General features: G+C 43.5%; 1 protein-coding gene across 2 annotated transcripts in view; it reads right to left on the bottom strand.

The window, feature by feature from the left end:
• Positions 1-16,139, bottom strand: part of COPG2 (coat protein complex I subunit gamma 2) — a 408,642-nt gene extending 392,503 nt beyond the window's left edge. Inside the window, exon 1 of one of the 2 annotated variants that reach the window (XM_078677502.1) lies at positions 16,010-16,139. In XM_078677502.1, the coding sequence (XP_078533628.1) occupies positions 16,010-16,046 (37 nt within the window). In that variant the 5' untranslated portion in view covers positions 16,047-16,139. The remainder of the gene's footprint in view (positions 1-16,009) is intronic. The other variant, XM_078677504.1, reaches the window with a different exon arrangement.
• Positions 16,140-16,427: the final 288 nt, after the last annotated feature.

The following is a 16,427-nucleotide window of genomic DNA, read 5'->3' as shown; positions in this document are numbered from 1 at the left end:
GCTGTCCCTCCCGCCTTGACTTAGCATACTGATTGTGACTTTGTATTCCTGCTTAGTGAAGTTTCCCCCCCCCCTCCAGGGCTGACTCTCTGTGTATTATCCTTCGCCTTGTTGTTTGTTGTTTTTGGTGTGCTTTAAAATAAGAAAAATGTCTTATCCTGTTCCTTATTGTGGGCGACATTTTGTATCCGGATTGTGCCTGACCGCCAAAGTGGCGACCACTGTTTTATACCGTGATATGCTCCGATCTTAGCGGCCAGCCCGTGCGGTTGTAGGCCCATTTCTGTACATATGCTTTTGTTGCTCAATAAAAGTTTTTAACCCAAAAAAAAAAAAAAAAAAGAAATGGGCATTGACTACCCACACACACACAACCTCCCCTATGTAGGGTACACCGCAGGGAACCAACCCTGAGAACATGAATGGGGCATTGACTACCCACAAACACTACAACGTCACCAAACAAGAGTACAAAACAAAATACGTCACTCTCCCTTGAAACCCAAAACTACAACATCACCAACGCAGGGTACACCATAAGGTTTGATATCACACTAGGAAACAAAAATTAACATAGACTACCCACAAGCACACAACTTCACCAAAGAAGGGTACAGCGTAGGGTGTAAAAGATTTTACTCTAGGAAACACCTCAACAACCTGCCAATGGTAGCGTAACCAAAACAAGAGACTGTGCTCAAAATGCGCCCACCCCACAACATGCACTGAGAAGCTAAGCATTTCGAGGAATAAATAAAGAAACAAAAGACTTTAGCTCCGGTGAGCGGTCTCTCACCCGGGTTCACCGCACACAGCTCCTTGAAGTCAGGGCTGAATCTTGCAACAAAAGTAAAGCGTGAGGCAGACTGAAATGCAATATACGAAGTGAAGACAAAAGTTGTGGTGATACGCTTCTTGTCCATCCAAAACATCTCGTGTTCCATGTGTTGCCCAAACTCACAGCATCTTGAAGAAAACGTGGCACTGACCATGCAGGCAAAAGTTCTTACAGTTCGGGAGGCAAAACAAAACACTACGTTTTGCGAAAACTCTTTGCCACACGGAGTACAATGATCGTGATCGGCAATCCGAGGAGTAGATCAGAGAAAAACAAAATGGAGGCACGGCATTCGACGCGGCGCCGGGTGGCTCACGGCTGAAGCCTGCACCAAAACGTCCACCGCAGAAATGGGCTCGCGGAAAAGGCAGACGTCACTGAAAATGGATTGCACGGATCACAACACCGGTAAGGTTGCGCGTGTTGACTGCATGCGCGCGGTGTGTGCTCGCGGCCTGTTTGAAAGCCAGCGGTTAAACCGCCGTAGAGCAGAGGCAACATCTTAAGTGTCCCCAAGAGCAAAGAAAAATGCCTCACCAACCGATAAAAGACAACTTTGGCACCCGCTTTAGGAAACAAGTGTATCAGCTTACCGAAAATGTCACTCTTGACACGAAAAAACACAGCGACGGCTGCCAAAGTACTCCCAGTCACAGAGTAATGCTTAACACATAAGCGCATTAGCTCAACAAAATCGCCGCTTCTCCAGACACTCTTGAGTTTGTTCCAACGTTGTAGACAGTAGCAGGACAACAACGGGCTCACTGGCAAACACACTGGCAGAACTGAAGGACAAAATGTCAATGTCACTGTTGTTTTTTTCCACAGAGGAAAACGCTGCCAAACTGTTTTCTGCACATAAAAATTTTCAGATTTGTAGACAGTCAGTCCAGACAACTTGCTGAAGTAGCAGAACAAATCTCACGAAGGTTGACAGCAGACATCAAAGTAAAAAAAAAAACACACACCCAGGGTGCAGGCTGTCCAGGTCGAACAGGACACTGGTGGGGTCAGCTGGGCATTACCTTAAGTATCAGTTTGAAGTTTTACTAGTTCTTGATGTCAAAAATTCCTTTTCTTAAAGTTGCTTAATTCCTTAGTTGGCCTTTGTCCTTAATTTACGCCTAGGTTCATCCAGTTAAAATAGTCGCCAAATTGTAGAGTAGAAAGATGTACAGTCCACTGTGTTTTTCAAGATCCTTTATTGTAAGTTCCTTCCAAGATAAGTATAGAAGTAAAACCCCACCAGGAGCCAGCTGTTAGCAGCTCAGCCTGAGTTAACCAACTGCCACAGTCAGCTAGAGAGAGACACTGTGAGCCAGAGAGTCACCCAGGAATTCTATGATGTCACAGATGACATAGTACAGTCTATCTAGTGAAGAACAGTGGAGAGGACATTTACTACAAACTGCTGAACGCAACTGGAGATCGGTACCATCCGCCAAGCTCCTCATGACCCTGAAAAGAAAGAGAAATTCCTACTATCGAAAAGTCAAGCGCATCAAGACAGTCTTCTTCAGCCAACAACTTGACCAGGCAAGAAAGCGTCCCAAAAAACGTTTTGAATTAATCAAAACTCAATCTAAGGACCAACCTCAACGCCCACAAGATCTAACTCAACCTCAACCCATATGTGCAGACTTTTCTAACTACTTTAATACAAAGACTGAGAACATCAAGAAAGATCTCATCAATGATCTAAACTCGCTCTCCTGCCCGCTCACCAAAACTTCTCTACCCACAATCTCAACACAACAAATACCATCTAAGTTTGCTCTAAAAAAAAAAACACGAGGCATAGTCATCTTTTTACACCTATTCTGAAGACGCTATAGGCAAATTTCTCAATGCCCTGAAGCCTTCCAATCACCTTAGTGACCCTCTACCCGCAAATGCGGTTAAAGATCTTACCTCTTTGCTACTACCTCTCTGGACCAAAATCATAAACAGCTCACTTCTACAAGGTTGCACCCCTGACTCCCTAAAGGTGGGGTAGGTTTCTCCCATCCTCAAGAAACCCACAGCTGACACCACTGACCAAAATAACTATCGCCCTATCTCCAATATTCCCACCCTGGCCAAGCTTCTGGAAAAATGTGTTCACCATCAACTGACAAATCATATTGTTCACTTCAACGTTCTCAACAAACACCAATCTGGCTTCCGTGCAAACCACAGCACGGAATCAGCCATGACACACATTGATGATGCACTTCAAATACTTGATCAAAACGAAGCATGCCTTCTGATCCTACCTCTCCTCAGCGTTCGATACGGTCAAACAAGAGAACTTGATTGATCTGTTGAAGCACAGAATGGGTCTATCAGGATCAGTGCTCAACTAGTTTACCTCTTTTCTGCAAAACCGGAATCAAAAATTAAAAGTCAACAACACCCTGTCCAAATCCGTTCCAGTGACGCTAGGAGTCCCTAAGGCTCCTCGCTTTCCCCTACACTCTAACTTATTCATGGAACCACTCAATGATCTGCTACAAGCGTCCAACCTGCAATTTCACATGTACGCTGACGATACCCAACTGTACCTCAAGATCAACACCCTTGATGACATTAATCTGCTTAACTCTACTCTTAAGTCCACCCAAACATGGCTGGCAGAAAATCACCTCAAATTAAATGCTTTGAAAACTGAATTCCTTCTTATTGCCCCACCAGCCAAAGTCCCGATAATGCACAATTGGATCAAACAACTTACAGCACTCAACGTGCAACCAACCATTGTGAATTCAGCTAAATCATTGGGTATAACTCTGGACTGCAACCTCAATATGCAGAAACACATTAACAATGCAACGAAGGGAGCAAACTTTCAGTTTAATACACTAAGGAATTTGAAACCCTTCCTACCTCCCAATGACTTCAAGATGGCAGTTCAAGCCCTAGTTCTACCGCGGCTGGACTATGGAAGTGTCTCACTTTGCGGTCTCCCCAAAGCCACTACAGCTCCCCTAAGAGCCGCCACCAACGCAGCAGTGAGACTCATGCCCTCCTTCTAAATGCCCAAGAAAAGGTCCTTCAAAAACTACAGACGGTACAAAATGCCGCAGCCAGGATCCTTTTGGCTATTCCCAAATTCACTCCCACTTCCCCCTATATCAGAAAGCTACATTGGCTCCCCATACGGAGTCGAATCAAATTTAAGGCGTTATGCATAGCCTATAAAGCTATTAATTGCCCCGGCCCGCAGTTTCTAAAAACAGCTCTCTGTCCCGTGGAGCATGCAAGAACCTTGCGATCATCCTCTGCACATTTACTGAGGGTTCCACGGACAAGGAGGACCAACTGGGGAGACAGATGTTTTTTCATAGGAACTGCCAAACTGTGGAACACATTACCATCTCACATTAAAACTGCCCCTTCACTACTACACTTCAGAAAGAACCTTAAAACCTGGCTGTTTTCATCCTAAACTATTTCCTGCCTCTAGAGTGAGTTCAGTAGTACTAGCGCCGAGACACCCTCACGGGCATTTGCGCGCTCTAAAAATCGCATAAAATAAATAAATAAATAAATAAATAAATAAATAAATCACAGGCTCGAAAAGAAGGTCTCACATCTCCCCTGATCTAAAATCTCTAAACTGGCTGCTATTTGAAGCCACAATTCACCTGAAAATAGCTTGCATGACACACAAGGCATTACATCACAATGCTCCCAGCTATCGCACACAAAAACTCACAATATCCGGTGGGAAAAGATCCACAAGTAGTGCGGAAAACCTCCTTTTGAAGCCACAACAATTCAACAAGAAAAAAACGTACAAACTAGCATTCTCAGGAATGGCACCCAGGATATGGAATGCCCTTCCTCCGGAAATAAGACTTAACCCCTCCACCTCATCCTTCAAGTTGGAAGTAAAAGGAATCCTTATGGCAAAATTCACCTAAACGTAGTCCCAGCCCGCCCTTGCTCTGCACCTTACTGCTTTGCTGTTTGCATACTCAACGATTTGCTATATATTTTGACTTTTTTATCCTCATTATTCTACTATGACTCTCCAGGCCATTCCTGCATCATGTTGCTTTACTTTTTTGTCTTCATGAATAATGCTATGTATTATGGTCGTGCATATCTGTTAATGTATGATATAACTAAACTCATTTATTGTAAATCGCTCTGATACCCGCAAGGGTCTTGTCCACGCTCTATAAAATGTTCAAAATAAATAAATAAATAAATAAATGCCGGGTGGACAATTCCAGCAGTACTTGGAGATTAGGCCTATCCTGCGCCAACGGAAGCCCTTTGGTCAGGATTTAGAGCACACTGAAATATCGGGTGCTGGGTGCTCCATTACATAGACGCACTATATCTCAGCTGTACTCAACAATCCTTACCAATAGTTAGGTCCTGCTTCACAAGCTACGGGAGAAATGGGAGGGTGACCTGGGTAGATTGGAGGAGGAGGAGGGGTGGGCTGTAAATATCCCAGAGAGGTTGCCCTCCAGGTGAGGTTTCAGCGAATACAGCTGAAATTGCTGCACTGGGCATATTTCACACGTACAAAGCTCCACACAATGGGGATGAGCAACGCAGGCTGCTGCCTGCGGGGATGTAGTCAGCCGAGTAAAACCTGGGAGCTCACGCTCTGGGAGTGTCCAAGACAGAAAATCTTCTAGACTGGGGTACAGCTGTAGACTCTCAGAGGTGGTAGGAGAGGCTCTGAAGCTTATCCCTAGGCTTATCCTCCAGGTTATCTGAGGAGCGGTAAACCCGGACAAGTACACATTCCTGCTGTGCAACACAGAGTTGGCAGTCGCAAGGAGCAACTAGCAAGGTTAAGATACTGGGGGTGTGCACAGATTTTAACAATGAGCTCTTGGATCTCTAATATAGAATGGTGCGTGACAGGCGGTGGAACCGATTTACAGAGCAAGAGGCTTCCCCCAACCAGACCGGACACCTTCGATCTGCATCCTTTGCCGATTTCCCTAGATACCCCATAACCAACAACGGAGACCGCTCCTTCTAACACCTTGCAAGCCGAAGGCATGGAACAAGCTTCCCCTGCACCTCAGGATCGTACCATTGCTCCAGCAGTTCAGGAAAGGACTCAAAACCTGGATGTTCCAAAGAGCAACAGCACAGCAACCAATTTCTCCAGCGCCTCGAGACCCTCGCGGGTGATTTGCCGCCGTTAATAAATGTTTGATTGATTGAAGTAAACAGTTGGGCAGACAAGCCTACAGTCTGCTCTAGTGTCTGGCTTTAAGCGCAACAATGGGCTACTAAGTGCATTAAAAGCTATGCAGCTAAGTTTCCAGCAAAAACAGGCCACAAATCAATTCAACAGAAGTCCATTCACCTCAAATTCACCATCCAAAACAGGGAGCATAAACAAAATCGAAGAAGTAGGAGGACTAAGGACTGTTCTTCAGAAACTGTGTGTCCAGTTAATGTAAACTTCCCAAAGTCAGAAGATCGGTGTACGAAGAAAACAGAGACCAGTTAATGTCTTCCAAGCCTGGGAGCACTACAGGCACACTTTGCAGTAATCACGGACGCAAAAAACGACATCACTCTTACCTGGCAACAATATATTCCACTACAATGGAATTGTTTGCAAGTACTAGAACTATCGCTTTTCATTTATGGGTAGTAAGGTCATTCACAATTAAAGCGTACTACAACACAGTGCTGCAACTGCATCTCAAACATCTGACAACATAAAGGGGATCTAATCTTTTACTGCATTGATATACAATACGTATTCAGTAGTTTCTGCTGTAGCAGAGAAGAAAAAGTCACCAACTTAAATTAAGAAACACTACTTTTAGTTCATCTAACTACCTTTGCCAGCACCTTGCCCAACCTGCATGAAATTTGATATGAAGAAACTAAACTGGACACAATTATTCAAATGACAAATTCTGCATAGATTATTCAAAAGTCACCACAGTTACAAGTAAATCAACAAGGCCACTTCTAATACAAAATCTAATTTACATGTGACCACAGAGTCACTATTAACAACTCTGTAATATTCACCTCTGTATACAGTGGGGTTGTAGCATTTCTAGTTCAGATTGGCACCTCTTTGTAAAGGAAATCCCATTTTTAGGTCTCATCCACACAGAGCATGAGCGGTGATAAGAGACGTATTAATTACAATTTTGGTGGGCTTGCAACCCGCCCACAGCATACCATTAGTTGATTTCGTTGAACTCTCATTTGCAAACTTTCAATTGCATAGCTCCCATGGACTTCTCTTCCTTATGTTAGCTTATCCATGGAGTATGGACTAAGTACATGTTTCTTCATCGTTTTTTTTGCAGCACGCATTATTTTTTTTTTAAATAACAAGCGTTTTGGTATTATTCCTGGACATGCAATGTGCTTTCTTATTTTTAATACCGGTGTACGGATTTTTGTTTATGTTTACCCTTTCTGCCGCCTCTAATGTTGCTCTAATTACTTACACCCACATCTTTAGCACTCTACACCACTCTACTCTACTCTGCTCTGCTCCATACAATGCCACTCTACGACATTCTACTCCAACCAACTCTGCCACTCCACGGCACTCTACGCCACACCACGGCACTCTATGCCACACCACCGTTCTCTACACCACTCTGACGCCACTCCACACCACCACTTTCATCTATGCCACCCCACTAACTGTTAGTTATGCTGCACAGCAGCCACACTGCTGTAAAACATGGCTAAAAGAAATTGGCAAAGGCAATACCGCTCATATAGGTGAGACCTATTGGCTTGGACAGCACTTGTTACACTTAATAACATTCCAGTTATTTCTGCAATTTCCACTAAACTTCAGGGTAAACTCTGTGTTCACTCAGTATGCAATCTTTGAACATGACAAATTTGGAAAAGTTTTCTCAAACAGATCAAAAGTGACACAGGGGGATCAAAACGTGTGGTATTTGCAAATAACATGAGCTTTCCATTAGGACATTTTCTCTGCTCTTATCTCTGAAACCACTGAACAAAAGTCCACCAAATTTTATTCCCGTTTAATTGACAGTTTTCATTCAGCTATTTTGGAGATATAATTAAAAGTGAATGGGTGTCTTTTATCTCCCTTTTTTTTTATTACCAATTTATGATTAGCAAGGCAGACAATACAATCCCTTAACTTACACTGCCTACCTTACCATGTCAGTCTCTAGATAACTTTTTTTTTTTTTTTACTTCGGTACTATTGGCAAATTGGTATTTTTTTTTTTTCAAAACTGCTTTTATTGAAAGAGGCAAATTGGTATTTTGAGTCCACGAAAGGAACCAACCTTGATTCCATCAAGCTGCACAGCCAAACACCATTTGAATCAAATAAATCAAATTTATTTGTATATTTCTATAATTTACTCCTTTTTCTATTCGTTGCTTATTTATCCATTATACTTGTCTATTTTTTCGATTCATTTTACTCAATTTCTGTTCAACATTCAAACAGGCGCAGGAGCCGTCAGTGGGTTTCACATGCCATGCTTTATTTTCCACATCCCAATGCATTTCGGGAACATTTTCCCTTCGTCAGGGGCATCTATAAGTACAAACATAATTGCATGTTTACATTAACCATCCTGAATGACATTCCGTGATTTCAAATATAAATATAAAAAACAATGGCTAAACAATTTATATACACGAATTCCTATTCAAATCTAAACATTGCGTGTCAAGCTCAAAAAGGTTACTACACTGCTTGCTGCAATCTGTGCTTTCCCTACCCTCTTACATCATCATTACCAATCTTGGTCCAACAGGTCTAAATACGGCCGTCCCCTCTAAAGTAGCAAGGATAGTTACGTTTGTTAAGAAACAGAAATACCAGCCATCCCCTTTCAGTAACAGAGATAATTATGCTTTGTTTAAAACTCAACTTAGACGCTAATAATAATAATAACCATGCGCTTACCATGGCATGTCTATATTTCCGTGTCCATTTCAAACTGCATCAAGGGTGCTAGTACCACATCTCCATATTTCTAACTTACTGGACGTTCTTCAATCCTTTGTGAAAACCGTTTCTGTGTGTTCCTGCCCTTCTTATACACTATCTCCCAGTAATTATTTCCAGCTGTGTGTGCCTGTGTAATAGTTTTCTGAAGTAAACATAAATGAAGGACCATATCACTTCCCACTTCCCATCCTGTACTACATATCCCAGAATGCCCTGTAGCCTCTCTCTTTTCTCTGAATGTGTGACACCAAAACCGCATCATTATCAAGCCACTGCTGTTATCATTCATTGTATTACAAGTCCATTATATTAAAAACCGTCGTAGTTCAGAGTCTTTTTAATGAATCATTACATCAAAATGTACCCCATTCAGTTGGTATTTTGAACATGATAGGAGGTGCAAGTTACTGCATGTGGTGTACATTGCTAAACATAACCAGTGAATGCAGAGATCTTTCATGTTTGGCCCAATTTGTAATTGTTCGTTTCAATTAAAGTCATATTTTTTTAATGATGTACTGGATTTTCAACCCTTGCTGTATGCCGCCCTGCTACCAGCCAGCTGTATCCATCCAACACCTGCTGAGCAGGACTTTTAGTCATGCGCCATCAGGGATGTAAAAAAGTCTTTGTCTAAATAGAATGCCTCTCCATAGGTAATACATCACAACCATAGCTGCAATGCATCTGGAAGCAAAGTAATACCATTTGTAAAAAGTCTCTCCAATGCCACATGATTTATCACTTAAATATCAGCGTTAAAAATATATTTTGGAAATTCAGCAATTTATATCAAAATATCAGCTTATGAATACACACTTTTCAATTTTGGTAAACATGTATTATTTCAACCAAGCAAAAGCTTTTAATTTAGTAGGCTGGTCTGCTCACACGAGAGCTACTGAGAGCTTTAATTGGGACTCTCAAAAAAAACCACTGGCATCAATGACACCGTCCTGAAATGGTTCCCGTCGTTTCGGCAACATCGCTGTCAGCAAATAAAAATCAACAGCTGTCTCTATAAACCTGCTCCAGTTACACAAGGCGTACCTCAAAGCTCAACCCTCTGCTTAGTACTTTTTCATCTCTGCTTGGAACCCCTCACTACCATTCTGAACTAAGCGGGGTCAAATATCCCCTATATGTCGACTACACACAACTACTACAAAATAAAATCACCCTGTGACATCAAACAACTGAACACCACACTAATTATGATACAAGCATGGATAGAAAAACAACCACCCTAAAGTGAACTCCAAAAAGACAGACTGCTGCTCTTCTCCCCCAGAAACAAAACTTTACCTATCCAAAAATGGATCAAGAATGTTGACGCGCTTAACTGCTCTCTTTCCAACTTCGTACGTCCTTGGGCATCACACTAGATAACAAGCATTTACAATGCAATAGGTTTCGCAGCATTAAAGTTTGAGCTATTGGCATTGTGTATGACAATGCGTTGCATAAAATGTTTAGCAAACTTTGAATTGGCTCAGGAGCGAGGAATCTGAAGTAGGACACATGTGACAGCAGAGGTACCTATGACAAAGAGGTGCACAGAAAGAGCTTCTAGTCTTGAATGCAAAAATCCTTGAATTTTTAGTCTTGGATGAATGAAATCCAGAACGTTTGCTCAACGATATTGTATACAGTTGCGTCGGCATTCTGAACAATCATCTATTCAGTTCCGAGAAACAACTGATCATACCACTAATGCAATTTTTTTACTTTTTCTAAAGTTCTAGAGTGAAAGAAAATTAAAACTTGAAGAAGAATTACTATTGATAATAGACTGATCAATGAAGACTAATGGATCGATAAAACTTAAGGAAGGTGAGTGTGTGAATAAATGTGTTCCTAGGATACTTGTTTGGTAGGCCTTTAATGAATGATTAACCTTGATGTTATCCCTCAATCCAAATAGCTAGGTGAGTTCATTTCCATCAACTGGTTACTGCTGTTCAACGCAAACATCTCCTCTGGTTCAATGCAAAGTCTCCCCAGGTATGAAATGTCATATTTAAAGAGAGAGCGCATGTGTGTGCGTGTTTGTGTGTGTGTGTGCGTGTGCGGTACAGTGTAGAACCATCTCGTTGCAGTGTCCCCAACTTTACGCCCCTCCCTCCCTGCTCATCATGGTTGCTGCAGAGTCCCTCACAGCTGCCAGATCAAGTTGTGGGTGGCGACGTGTTACATTCTGTCCTGCCTAGTATCCTGAGACACTGGCACGCGGACAGTCACTGATAAACTGACCTTGAACACTGACTAAAGAGCACAGACATGTGGAGACTTGCAATGGCCACTAACGGGGACAGACTGACACAGGGAAGCTGGCAGGGGGGACTTGGCATGGGGAGGTAAGACAGGTCAATGAGCATGAAAAAGTGACTGACTAGGTGACATGTACATGAAGACATGGGCACATCAGCACTGATTTGGCAGCATGTGCATTGTGTCACGTCATATGGATGCTGAGGATGTGACATTGGCATTAACTAGGAGACACTTCTGTGACTTGGTGCAATGAACACAATACACTGGAATAGGGACGCTCCCACTGCCAAGGCGGCAATGTCAGAGGGACACTGGCATTACAACACCGGCAAGACAACACAGTAAAACAAGCACAAGGCACAGCAAAACAGGCATATTCATGGGGACAATGACATTGGGCACTGGTATTATGGACTGATACTGGAGCGTGGGGATAAAGGGATGCGAGGACAATGACTGGGTTAAACCCAAAATTAAACGTAGAATGCCAATGGGATTCAGAAGTAGAGACATTGACATGGAGCATAAGACCTGGCTGTAAAGGCAGTCACTGTCATTACCAGATAATGAGGGCGGGCTTATGGAAAAACAGCATAACAAAGGCTGTAGCTCAAACTAACAAGCTTTGATAAGAGCAACGATATCCCTGGCGAAGGGCAGGTTCTAAATGAAGGGTACTCACCACACGCCCCCAGCAATTCAGACGTGAACGAAACCGAAACCTTCCGTGGGGCGGGACTTCCGTCTTCAGAAGCCCGCGCCCACGGAGTGCCACGAAGAGAAGCAGTGCTGGTGACGCGGGGCTCCCATGCCCGAGGGAGAGCCCCGCGGTGGCAGCCGAAGTGACGGTAAGTGGGCCTTACTTGTGGGGAAGGGGGGGGGGGTGTCTCGGTGCACGCGTGTGTGTGTGCGCGCGTGTGTGTGTGTATGCGACGGCGGGCGTGGGTTCTCTGTATGTATGGGTGCGTGCGTGCATGTGCGCTCGTGTGTGTCTCTGTGTATGCGCATGTGTGTGTGGTGTTGGAGCTTCCCAGGAGACAGCAGTTGGCCACAGCGAGCGCATTCGCGTGCGCGTGGTGGCCTGCTCCGATCGCCCTCTCGGAGAGGAAATGCGCGCGGCCAGGCGCTGTCTCCTGGAAAGTAGAGTCGCTAACAATAGATCTCTGGCGAGACAGCGCTTCGCGCTGTAATCGCCACGAGACCTAAAAACATGTTGATGAAAGAGCACATCAACAATTCAGCCACAGGAGCGCTCTGACAAGTCAAGAAACATAAAAGTGTATTCCACCAAGCAATCTTAAGGTGGCAATGCAATCACTTGTCATCTCAAAACTGGACTACAGCAATGCCCTCCTCACAAGAATTCCAACATATCACCCTGCACCCCTTAAAGAAGTTCTCAATGCAGCTGCAAGGCTCCTCAAAGGAATTAAAAGATTTGATCAGCTCTCTTTTGCCCTCAAGAGTCTTAACTGGCTTCCCATCAAAGAAAGATGCATCTTCAAGATAGCCTGTATCACCCACAAAGCACATCAGACAAAAAAACTCAAATACTTGGAAACTAAAATTCCAAGAGCAGGAAGAGTCCGGACGCTGAGAAGCTCAAATGCTTTTCTTCTCATTCCTCCTAACCTGAAGAAGAAATCATCCCAGGTGCGCTCCTTGTCAGGAAATGCTCCTAAGATCTGGAACTTACTCCCTAAGGATCTCCGCTGCAACCCCTCTTTTCCTTCCTTCAAATTGGACCTTCAACTGTTTCAACTCACGCACACTGTTCTATATTACCCCATTGTTTAGCTCCTTCAAGGCTGTCACATGACTCTTTCAGTCTCCTATTTTGTCTCCGATGCCATTCCTCAATGTGTCCTTGCGATATACTTTTGAGACTTTATAACCACTTGATGCTGTATTGTTTATTTAACTTTACTCATGAAACTCGTCATATACCTTTAGTAAACGTAATCACATAACATGTAAAGCGTTTTGGCTTTATTAAAATCAAATATAATAAAAATAAATATAATATGGTAGCTGGAGAGAAAGCAGTAGCTCATGAGCTACTCGAAGAAGCCTGTTCTAGAGCCTGCTATGCAACTTTTTAAAAAGCTTACGTCTCAAATACTGCAAACTGGATTTACACAAAACCAACAAAAGCATGCTTTCGGAGTAAACTTTTACATTTATGCCAAGTTTGGTATAAATCCATTCAGTGCTTTGGGCTGCAGGTTCGAGCATATATTCCTGCTGGAGGTTATGTTAAAGGGTTTATAAAGCACATAGCTGTCCTGATCATGGCTTCCTAGTGCTAGACCCCGACAACATACACACTGCAACTGCCTAAATGGAAATGAGAAATAAAGGGCTAGATAGAGAAAAGCCAGCTCGAGAGATTTTCTGAAAAGGAGGTGGCTCTGGGTGAGAGAGAGTGAGAGAATTCCAAAGAGATTGGGCCAAGGCACAGAAGGTCCTCCCACCCACTCTTGCTCTTCTAACTCGAGGAACAATGGCTAAATGGAGGTCAGCCAATTTAGAAGACAAGAAGGCCAGTGAGGAAAGATAAGATCGGACAGGATGGGGGCCCCTTGGGAGTACACGGTCTTATGAGCGAGGCACAGAGTCTTGAAGTGGATGCATTTATCCACAGGTAGCCAATGCAGCTGAGACAGAAGGCCAGATACGGATGAAAATTTGGAGAGTGAAAAAAGCAGTATGGCAGCGGGATATTGGGTCAACTGCAGTCTTCTGATGACTGACATGTTGGCTGCCAAATACAGGACATTACAATAATCCAAGGGGGACAGAATTACCGCCTGAATTATGGTTTGTGGAGAACTCAAAGAAGCCTAAGATGGACTTAAAGCTTCTCAGGAGCACAAAGAAAGATACAATTTTAGCTTGGGTCTTAAACACCAAAGAGTTGTCCATCCGGACGCCCAAGTTTTTTTTTTTTTTTTTTTTACAGAGGACTTGGGTTTAGTGGGTGAGGGGTAACAAGGGAAGAAGGCCACCAGTGGTCGCCCCAGGACTGAACATATTTGCCCAATAGCATAATTTCAGTTTTGTTAGCTTTCAGGCAGAGACATTTATTATACCACCACAAGAATTCTTTTTTGAAAAATGGCCCTATCCTGTGTGGTATCTTTAGAGAGTGAAGCTGGGTGTCGTCTGCATACAACACTGGCGTGAGTCCCAGGGATTTGATTACCTGAGCCACCGGTTGAACATATAAATTAAATAGAGTCAGACTCAGCGATGAGCCCGGAGGTACACTGTTGTATATGTATACTTTAGTCAATATGGCTACTTGGTGTCAGTAGTCCTTTCTTAGTGTTCCCATCTTTCCAACCTCCCATAGTACCTAAGAGTGTTCTAGCCTGTATGTGAAGTGGAATATTCACATACAGGCTAGAACACTCTTAGGTACTATGGGAGGTTGGAAAGATAGGAACACTAAGAAAGGACTACTGACACCAAGTAGCCATATTGACTGAAGTATAAATATACAACATACACCATAGTGTAGGATGAGAGCCGTGAGGTAGAGAGATGACTTGGAATGAGCACCCCGATTGCAAAGAGTCAAACCAGGCACGAGCAGACCCTCCATTGCCAATGTTTTGTAGGCGCTGAAGAATAATTTTATGAGACTCCGTATCAAATGCAAGGCTCAAATCAAGCAGGATCAGGGCAGAAGAGCTACCCTGATCCTAGACGTGTAGAGTGTCTTGGTGATCGAAAGAAGAGTGGATTCCGTACTACGTGAAGGGAAAACATTTTTTTCATTCCTCTGCCATACATACACTAGTATTTACAAGTATCAACATACACCGATTCTTGATGTGAACCTACAAATCTTAACTGTAAACAGAATTTAGCATAATTGAGATTCTCCTCGCCTAGCGATTTCAGAGTATCCAGATTCACCTGGACAAGATTGTATTCAGCTTTACAGTTGTGGAGCCACTGTAACCCACTACTCCACAAGCCCCCCCCCCCCCAACCCCAACAAAAGGATCACCATGCCAAGACCTTACTGACAAGATACCACACATAAGTAAAATCAGGTCTGTGCATACTATGCAGCGGAAAGGCAAGAAGGTCATTAGCTCCTCGCTTAATATTACGTACATTGGCCCGAAAACTCAAAATAGTTAATTCTACCATTATATATTAAATGCATTCACTAATAAATAACACGGTGGTCTCTTGCCTCTAACATAATGGTAATTGCAGGGGAAAACAGAGAGGAAAAAAAGAACCAATTGAGATAACGACCACATTTAAATGCACTTGCTTTGGGCATCTTCAGCAAACGGGTCTAACAAGCATTGGCAAAGGCAATGAGACCCGTACTTAGATCTACTGGCTTTGCAATGCATTTCGGTGATGTTGTACAGCATCGGCAAGATGCTGGGCAGCACGGTCAACAAAAAAGCAAACAAGAAAAGTGCGATGAGTCGACCTTCATGAAAGTCCAAACAATGCTCTTTACCTACAACATTGTCCAGGGAGTGACTTACACTCACTGAATGACAACTACCACCTTTGAACAGTCTTAGAGACTTTAGTACTACGCCAAAAAACGTAGACATTTGTACGTTTTCAGCATCACATTACTAGACTGCAAATAAATGTAACATGTTCTTAACATCGCCCTCCATAATCCACCATTACACCAGTCGACCCCTCCTCCATTAACGCCTTAGCAGCCTAAGAGTCTGTTGTCCCCTATTCCATTTCCCCTCTACAATCCAGAAGCTAATACTTTTGCTTTCAGCAGCTTATCTCTATAGCCCTGGCCGGTCCAAGCACCTCATGTGCCGGTAAAAAAATTACGCAAGACCGAGGCTTCAGGGCCCTGAGCAGGCCTCTCCGGTCTTCATCCCATAATGTTTCTCCCTGATGGTCTCTCTCCCCTCCCTCCAGCCCGGCGTTGTGCTCCCCACCCCTACCGGACTCTTCATCCTTCTTGTCGAACTTCTTGATCATTGCGGCCACCGCTGTGCCAGATGGGGCGCCTTGACAGACAGGGATTCCAGGCGCCACCGCGCAGAAGCGGAAGGAACGCGCGGCGTCTTTAATGCTAATGAAGGGGCGCGGCCATGCAAATCTAGGGTACACCGAGCTTTACCCGGCTCCACGTCGCTGCTTCCGTGACTCAGTTACAGTTCTGTACAATCCGGCAAGTTCGGTTTGGCTTCTCTTTTACTACAGCACACACATCTGCTGATTGGAAGTTCTGCACGGGAACAGTAGTTTCTGAATTTCGTACGTGGTGTAGTCGTCAGGTTAACTTATTAATTCTATAATCATTGTTATGAAACAAATAGGTTAACTTACTTATTAATAAAATAATTATATTTATATAGT

The sequence above is a fragment of the Lissotriton helveticus genome, chromosome 1_1 (genome assembly GCF_964261635.1).
Source record: "Lissotriton helveticus chromosome 1_1, aLisHel1.1, whole genome shotgun sequence".
In the NCBI taxonomy this organism is placed as follows: Eukaryota; Metazoa; Chordata; class Amphibia; order Caudata; family Salamandridae; genus Lissotriton; species Lissotriton helveticus.
Note: the sequence above shows the minus strand (reverse complement) of the source record. Positions and strands in the feature narration are given on the sequence as shown.